Below are 8,295 nucleotides of genomic sequence, written 5' to 3'. Positions count from 1 at the left end.
CTGCGGCCTGGCCTGGGCCCCTATGGGCCTGGGGCCGCCCCCTCTCTCTGGGTCTCTGTTGGGTCTGGATGCATGAGGTTGAGGGAACCTCCGAGGGCCTCCTAGCTGCTCCCATCACCGAGAACTGACGTCAGGGTTTAAGCCTGGTGGGTAGCAGTGCCTGGGCCTGGGCAGTGACCCTGAGCAGGTGCTCAGTAGGGGCCCAGGGTGGGGACGGTGTCAGGGCCTGAGGCGGCAGGAATGTCGTGTGTCTTCCTGGAACCTGCTCTGAGATCTGGGAGCCCCAGTATGGAAACAGGCTCAGGGCTGTGACCTCCTGCCGGGCAGGACCTGAGCGGCAGGGTCCGTCCCACACTGACACCCTTTCTCCTCCTCCTAGAACCGTACGGAGTCCCCAGAACCTAATGCCACAGCGACCCCTGCGATCCCCACTATCCTGGTGACCTCTGAGACCCCAACAACAAGTGCTCCAGAGGCAGAGGGACCCCAACGTGGGGGGCTCCCGCCCCCGCTCAGGGCAGTTCCCTCGAGCAGCAGCCCCCAGGCCCAAGGTGGGTCAGGCGGGCCCGGGAGGAGGTGTCGTGCTTCACCTTAGGGCTGGGTGGGAGGAGCGTGACTTCGGCTGGAGGTCCTGAGGGGTTCGGGTGCCCCTCGAGGGAGCCCTGACCCTGCCACCTGCTCCCCACAGCACTCACTGAGGACGGGAGGCCCTGCAGGTTCCCCTTCCGCTATCGGGGCCGCATGCTGCACGCCTGCACTTCGGAGGGCAGCGCCCACAGGAAGTGGTGGGTCCAGGGGGCCGGAGCACCCGAGCTGGGGTCACCGGCTGGCCCCACGCTGCCTACTTTTCTGGGAGCCGGGCACACAGTAGGCCCTCACCACGCAGCAGGCGGACCCAGTGAACCCAGACCCTCCAGGGTGGTGGGGTGGGGTGGGGGCCCTCTGCCTGGGACCCCCATGCACGCAGGTGTCGCCCCCAGGTGTGCCACAACTCACAACTACGACCGGGACAGGGCCTGGGGCTACTGTGTGGAGGCCACCCCGCCTCTGGGGGGCCCAGGTGGGTGCTGGGTTGGGGAACCTGGGGTGGGCAGGGGGGGCTGGGCCCGGCCAGGGAGGCCGAAGGGAGGATGGGGCAGATCCGGGCAGGGGCCCTGGCTGCAGGGGAGGAGAACAGGAGCTCCGGGGTTAACCCCGGTGGGTGCCTCTTAGGGCCAGAGCCTCTCCCAGGCGGGACCTGCGTCTCGCGGTGGCTGCGCGGCTATCACTGGAGCCAAGGCGCCGCCTGGTGGTGAGGCCAGGCCCTGCAGCCACACAGATATGCCCTGGGCAGAGGACAGGTGGGCAGGGTCTGTGTGGTGCGGCGCCAGCCACCCTGCTCACATGGGTCCCGGGACACATGGGAGGGGGCTGCTGCCTGACAGTGTGGGTGTCGGGCTTCCAAGAAGTCACATGCACAGCTGGGTCAGTTACCCAGGTGCCCAGTGGGGGACGCTGGGAGGAAGCGGAGGTCTGTGCCCCTCCCAGGGACCTTGCGCCCCGAGGGGCGTAAGAGGGCCCCTTTGCTCTCAGAGCCCCTCACTGGGGCCTGATGGAGGCCTTGGCAAGCCGGGGATGTCACAGAGGGACCCTGAGGCTCCCAGCCCGCCCCTCACGGCCCCTCCCGCATGTCCTCAGCTGCCGTGGATCCCTGTGCTTCCGGCCCCTGCCTCAATGGAGGCTCCTGCTCCAATACCCAGGACTCCCAGTCCTACCACTGCAGCTGCCCCCGGGCCTTCACCGGCAAAGACTGCGGCACGGGTGAGCTGGGCCTCAGAGGTCCACAGGGGTCCAGGGGACAGTGGCTGCCTGAGTGCAGGGCAGGGGCCCTGCATGGGGACAGCGGGTGGCCAGGGTGTGAGGGCTGACTGTGCACCCCTCAGAGAAATGCTTCGACGAGACGCGCTATGAGTACCTGGAGGGGGGCGACCGCTGGGCCCGTGTGCGCCAGGGCCACGTGGAACAGTGCGAGTGCTTGGGGGGCCGGGCCCGGTGCGAAGGCACCCGACATACAGGTGCGCCATGGGGTGTGAGCCATGCCACTGACCCCTGATGGGTGTCCCTGTCCCCACCCGAGTGGGAGGAATGGCCTGAGGTCACCCAGAAATGAGGGACAAGGGGTGGACCCCAGCCCCGACTCCACTGCGTGGCCCCTGGCCCAGCTCCTTGGCCCTGCCCCCAGCTTGCCTGAGCAGCCCTTGCCTGAACGGGGGCACCTGCCACCTGATTGTGGCCACCGGGACCACCCTGTGTGCCTGCCCACCAGGCTTCGCCGGGCGGCTCTGCAACATCGGTGAGTGCGTCAGCCCCCCTGGGTGCCCTGGGGCAGTGCCGGGTGGACCCCCCCAGTAGGCTGACCTCACTGCCCCTCTGCCCACAGTGCCTGATGAGCGCTGCTTCTTGGGGAATGGCACTGGGTACCGCGGCGTGGCCAGCACCTCAGCCTCGGGCCTCAGCTGCCTGGCCTGGAACTCCGATCTGCTCTACCAGGAGCTGCACGTGGACTCGGTGGACGCCGCGGCCCTGCTGGGCCTGGGCCCCCACGCCTACTGCCGGTCAGCACCACACCACTCCAGGCCACCACACACGGGGCAGGCAGGGTTTGTCCAGGGGAGAGGCTCCCTGGCTCCCTAGGACCCAGGCGGGGCCAGCTCCATCCAGACAGGCCCTGGTACCTCTGCTTGGGAGGCTGCCCGAGGGAGGGCTGTGCTCTTCCCACTGCTCCAGGCATAGGAAGCCACCCTGCTGGGGGCTCTGATGCCCCCTCCCCATGCCCTCTTGGCGGGCAGTGTGACTCCCCGCCAGCCCCCGCTCGTGCACCACAGGAATCCGGACAATGATGAGAGGCCCTGGTGCTACGTGGTGAAGGACAGCGCGCTCTCCTGGGAGTACTGCCGCCTGGAGGCCTGCGGTGCGCGGCTGGCAGGGGATGCTGCCTCGGGCCCCACCGAGGTCACAGCAGTTTTCCCCGTGACCCTCCTAGCCCCTCCCCACTCCTGGCTACTGCACCTCTGACAGATGGGGAAACTGAAGCGCACAGCAAGGCTGGTCCGAGGTCATGCAGTGGGTCGGTACTGGGGTCACAGTGGGGAAGCAGAGCCCGCTGCAGGGGACTGGTCACCAGGCGACGGCCTCGGAGTGGCACCTGCCCACCAGCCTGCACCATGCCCAGAATGGCCCCAGAGGCCTCTCAGGGAGGTGCAGGAAGGACAGTGTGCAGGCTCCCCACAAGCACCCCGGCATCAGACCCTGGGCGGGCAGCCCCCCGGAGGCCATCTCCTTCCTGCCCTGGGGAGAGGCCCCCCAGCTCCCTAGGACCCAGGGGGTCCAGCCCGGGGCTCTCATACTAGGACCCAGCGGGGGCCAGCCCGGAGCTCTCATAGGGGGAGTTTCTGACCGTGCTGGGGCTGGCTATGGGGTTCCAGGCTGCTGAGGCGATCACAAAGGCCTCCTTGTGTCCAGCCACTCTGGCCCTCACAGAGCCTCGGGATTGGGCATCGAACCCCATTCTACAGATTTGGAAACTGAGGGCAGAGGTGGGCGGGCGCCAGGGCCTGAGCAGCGTGGACAGGGGTCCAACCATGGCCCTCTGCAGCGCCTCCTGCCAGGCAGGGCCGGTGTGTGGAAGGGGGCTGGCCCTGCGAACCCCAGGGGTGTGACCCAGTGCCCTTTGCTCCCAGAATCCCTCACCAGGGTCCAACTGGCACCGGATATCCTGGCAACCCTGCCTGAGCCAGCCTCCCTGGGACGCCAGTCCTGTGGCAGGAGGCATAAGAAGAGGACGTTCCTGCGGCCACGCATCATTGGCGGCTCCTCCTCGCTGCCCGGCTCACACCCCTGGCTGGCCGCCATCTACATCGGGGACAGCTTCTGCGCTGGGAGCCTGGTCCACACCTGCTGGGTGGTGTCGGCCGCCCACTGCTTCTCCCACAGGTGCACCTCCTCTGGGCCCCCGTCACCCGCCCTGAGGGCCCGCACGCCATCCAGCATCACCACGCGCCTGTCCCCACCGCTTGCGGACCCCATCCCAGTACCTCTGCTGACTCCTTGCGGGGGTCCCCGGTCAACCCCTCTGACCCCTCTGGGACTCGGCCCTGAGCTGGGCATGCACGGAGACTCCAGAAACCCTGTCCCTATTAAGGGAGCCCAGGGGTCGGGGCGTTTCCACAGAGGAGAGTGCGGTGGGCAAGGTCCTGCCCTCCCTGCAGGCGCCGCCCCTCCCAGAGTCCTGGCTCTCAGAGGGCAGCCAGGGAGAGCAGTGACAAGGCCTCAGAGCCCTAGGAGCCCAAGCACAGCCAGGGAAACCAAGGCGCAGCCCACTCAGCCAGCTCCCCTCAGTGGGGGCGCACAGCCACCCAGGCCAACACTCTGGGAGGCCTCAAGTGGGGAGACCCTGAGATGGAGCAGCCTGGGTCAGACGCCCTTCCACCTTCGATGGGCACCCCGGTAATGAGGGGCAGGGGTCTGGCCAGCCGAGGGTCTGGTGACCTTTCAAGGACCACAGCTCCCAGGGTGGGGCCCTGCGTGGCCCTGCAGGCGGCTCCTGGGCCTGCAAATGGGGCCAGAGCCCTCCTCAGTGTGGAGAAATTCGGTTCCCCACGTGGAGCCCAGGGCAGGAGGCTGAGGCAGGGTGGAGCGACTTCCACACGGCAGATGGGAGCCAGGCTGACCCAGGGGCCCAGGCTCTGTGCCCAGGAGGAGTGAGGGCTGCATCTGGAGACCCCACAATGGATGGAAGCTGGGGCAGGGCCCTAGCAGACCAGATCTCCACCTACTCGGGTCCGGCCTTGCAGCCGACCCTGCCTGGGCCTGGCCTGAGACTCCCCCCAGGGCTTGTGACCAGTGTTGTCAGGAAGGATGGTACTGCGCTTCAGCTCCCATGCCCCGATCTGGGGGTGACTGGCCATAGCCCCTGCCTGGTGACCCCTGTCTCCCCAGTATCAACAGCCCACACCCAGGCACCTGCTGAGACCTCTTCCCGGGACCAGGACCCCACACCATTGGCCTCCGTGGGCCGGGTGGGGGCTGGGGAGAGGTGACCCTGGTGGCCAGGGGAGGGCTGGTCCATGCACCCGCCAGCCTCCCTTGCACAGTCCCCCCAGGGAAAGCGTCTCAGTGGTGCTGGGCCAGCACTTCTTCAACCGCACGACGGACGTGACGCAGACCTTCGGCATCGAGAAGTACATCCCGTACACTCTGTACTCGGTATTCAACCCCAGTGACCACGACCTCGGTGAGCTCCAGGGCATCATGGCTGCACTCCGGGCAGCTGGGCCCTGTGCCCCCCAGGCCAGGCCCGGACAGGGGCAGGAGCTGGGCAGACATGGGATGTGGGGAAGCTGGGGCAGGGCAGGGAGGACAGGGCACCTCTCCCTTCTGGATCTCCCAGGCTGCCCCACGGGACCCACTAGCTGCCCTCCCTCCATCACGCGCCCCGACAGCCTCCCGTTCAGCCCGCACACCACAGGCTGACCCTGGCCGCTCTCCCAATCAGTCCTGATCCGGCTGAAGAAGAAAGGGGAGCGCTGTGCCACACGCTCACAGTTCGTGCAGCCCATCTGCCTGCCCGAGCCCGGCAGCACCTTCCCTGCCGGACACAAGTGCCAGATTGCAGGCTGGGGCCACTTGGACGAGAGTGAGTTGGGAGGGGGCACCCAGCGCCCCGCCAGGGTGGACAGTGGCCAGCCACGGTGTGCATGTCATGCTGAGGGCATCATGTCCCACAGACGTGAGCAGCTACTCCAGCTCCCTGCGGGAGGCCCTGGTCCCCCTGGTCGCCGACCACAAGTGCAGCAACCCTGACATCTATGGCGCCGACATCAGCCCCAACATGCTGTGTGCCGGCTACTTCGACTGCAAGTCCGACGCCTGCCAGGTGAGCTGCTGCCCACCCCACCAGGACCCGACTGCTGGGGCTCAGCTGGTCCTGAGTCTCCGAGATGCTTGCCCCTGGGGAGCCCAGAGCCCGGTGGCACCCCAATCTGGCAGGGCCAGCCAGGGACCTCTGGGCAGGGGAGCACACTCACGGTCGGTGGCCAGCACCCCCGGGTCACCCAGAACCCTGCCGGAAGGGCGTCCTCCTCACACAGAAGGGGAGACCCCGGCTCTGAGAGGGGCCTGGGGTCCCACAGAGCCCGGACAGATCCCAGCCGTGTAGCCCAAGGCAGTGCTGTCTGTGTGACACCAGGCACCAAAGGCCCCTTTGCCCCGAGTTCTCTCAAGCCAGCTCTTTAACCTTCAATAACCCCAACAGCCCAACCACGCCCTGGGCTCTGCAGGGCTGTGCGCTTAGGCGGCACGGCGACCTTGGCAGGTGACAGCTCTTTTATGCCCCGTTTTATAGCTGGGAAGACTGAGCCCCAGGCAGTCAATTCACTCTTCCAAGGCCACAAAGCCCAGAAGCGGCAGAGTGGGTGGGGCTTGTCACTGGACCTGGCTAGGGGAAGTCAGGATGGCTTCCTGGAGGAGGCGGTGTTTACACTGCTCCTGAGGGATGCGTAGGAGTTTGCCAGGGAGTGAAGAAGTCATTTCAGGAGGCGCTGGGACACAGGGTGGCTGTGTGGTCCACACAGGGTACGTGCTGGTGGGGAGAGGGGGACCGTCGCTTCAGGAAGGGGAATAACGTGGTTGGAGGCCGTGGCCCAGCCAGTGCTGCCCCCAGGGAATGAGATGCTTTTTCACGAGGTTCAGGAGAGTGGGTCAGCTCCCTTGCTCAGAAACGCCTTTGTTCTCTGTCCCTGAGCTGCCACTCGGGGGAGCATGGGGGGTGGTCCCTGAACCAGGCCCCTGGGAGGGTGGCTCTGACCGGCTTCTCTGCCTAGGGGGACTCCGGGGGGCCCCTGGCCTGCGAGAAGAATGGCGTGGCCTACCTCTACGGCATCATCAGCTGGGGCGATGGCTGCGGGCGGCTCCACAAGCCAGGCGTCTACACCCGCGTGGCCAACTATGTGGACTGGATCAACGACCGGATACGGCCTCCCAGGCGGCTTGTGGCTCCCTCCTGACCCTCCAGCGGGACACCCTGGTTCCCACCGTTCCCTGCCTTACTGACAATAAAGATATTTCCAACAACCCAGCCCACGCTGCCTGGCCCCTGCCTGCGGCCCCACCTTCCCCTCCAGGCCATGACTGGGGCCCAGGTCTATGCGGCAGGCCTCAGGCTGCCGTCCTGGAGCCCACACAGTCCTCAGTGGAGATGGAGCCTGTGGCCCCACAGGGGCATCCGGCCCCACAGCCCAGAGAGTTGTCAGAGGATCAGGTCTGGGCTTCTCCAGGCCCCGGCAGAGTCCAGCCCCCTCCCAGGCCAGCCCCAGGCCGGGGCTCAGCACCCAGGTTGTCCCAGGGCAGGAAGCGGAAACCAAGTCCAGGTCCCCAGGCCGGGAACACCCACAGGCCGCCACTTCCCTTCCAGATGGCAGCCCGCCTGGCAGAGCCTCTGCCGCACTTCCCGGGAGGGAGGAGGCTGCAGGCTGCCTCTGAGCGGGCTGAGGGAGGGAGGGGCCCACGTGCCAGATGGGGCCAGTTAGAGAATCACTGCTGGGCTGTCAGAGGCCGTGCCCTCCCTCCAGCCAGGGAGGACGGGAGACAGGAGGAGGTGAGGCCAGAGGGCAGAGAGGGCGGGAGTGTGGCGGGTCGGGGGCAGGCCTCCTCCCTGCTCCGACGCCCCCAGGACCTTCCCTCCTGGACCCCACCTCCTTCCTGGAGTACTGGTCTCAGGGAGGCTGTGGTTTGCATTACAGCTGCTCCCTTTTGTCAGGAGCCCTGCCCCAGCAGACTGGCACCGCCCTGGGCTGCACAGGAGGCTGGGAGGGCAGGAAACGGGGCATCCGGGCTACATAGTTATTGCCCCAAGCAAAGCCAGGTTCTGAGCAAAGAGGGAAGAGAGACACAGCCAGGCCCTTCTCCCCACGGCCCCTGCTGCCACGCGTGGGCCTCAGAGCCTTCGAGCTCACGGAGCGAACCCGCCACTGAAGACCCCTGCCCCCGCCATAGTGTTGGTGGCAGCCTGGACAGCGGCTGGGGGACTGAGGCTGGTGCCCGTGCCCCAGGATCCTGAGAGTGGAGCCGCTCCTCCTCCTGAGAGTGGGGGCCTCCAGCAGCCGGTTCTGGGGCTCTGAACCTCATGGCTTCAGTCCCACCTCACCCACATCTGATGTGAGACGTCCCTGATCCTTCACCTGTGAGCGCTGAGCGTTTTCCCCATGATTCTTCGGCCTCTGTTGAGATAAATGTCCACATTTTCCCTTTGGCTCCACT

The 8,295-nt window shown here is 66.8% G+C and overlaps 1 protein-coding gene across 2 annotated transcripts in view; it reads left to right on the top strand.

The window, feature by feature from the left end:
• The window catches only part of HGFAC (HGF activator), a 7,549-nt gene extending 430 nt beyond the window's left edge, over positions 1-7,119 (top strand). Inside the window, exons 2-15 of one of the 2 annotated variants that reach the window (XM_026448276.2) lie at positions 380-551; positions 689-785; positions 981-1,060; positions 1,678-1,800; positions 1,923-2,054; positions 2,222-2,332; positions 2,420-2,594; positions 2,865-2,950; positions 3,555-3,575; positions 3,720-3,972; positions 5,133-5,272; positions 5,534-5,674; positions 5,766-5,914; positions 6,861-7,110. In XM_026448276.2, coding sequence (XP_026304061.1) covers positions 380-551; positions 689-785; positions 981-1,060; positions 1,678-1,800; positions 1,923-2,054; positions 2,222-2,332; positions 2,420-2,594; positions 2,865-2,950; positions 3,555-3,575; positions 3,720-3,972; positions 5,133-5,272; positions 5,534-5,674; positions 5,766-5,914; positions 6,861-7,043 — 1,863 coding nt within the window. In that variant the 3' untranslated portion in view covers positions 7,044-7,110. Of the gene's footprint in view, positions 1-379; positions 552-688; positions 786-980; positions 1,061-1,677; positions 1,801-1,922; positions 2,055-2,221; positions 2,333-2,419; positions 2,595-2,864; positions 2,951-3,554; positions 3,576-3,719; positions 3,973-5,132; positions 5,273-5,533; positions 5,675-5,765; positions 5,915-6,860 lie in introns of both variants that reach the window. The other variant, XM_026448277.1, reaches the window with a different exon arrangement.
• Positions 7,120-8,295: the final 1,176 nt, after the last annotated feature.

Source organism: Piliocolobus tephrosceles, chromosome 3 (assembly GCF_002776525.5).
Source record: "Piliocolobus tephrosceles isolate RC106 chromosome 3, ASM277652v3, whole genome shotgun sequence".
NCBI classification, from domain to species: domain Eukaryota; kingdom Metazoa; phylum Chordata; class Mammalia; order Primates; family Cercopithecidae; genus Piliocolobus; species Piliocolobus tephrosceles.
Note: the sequence above shows the minus strand (reverse complement) of the source record. Positions and strands in the feature narration are given on the sequence as shown.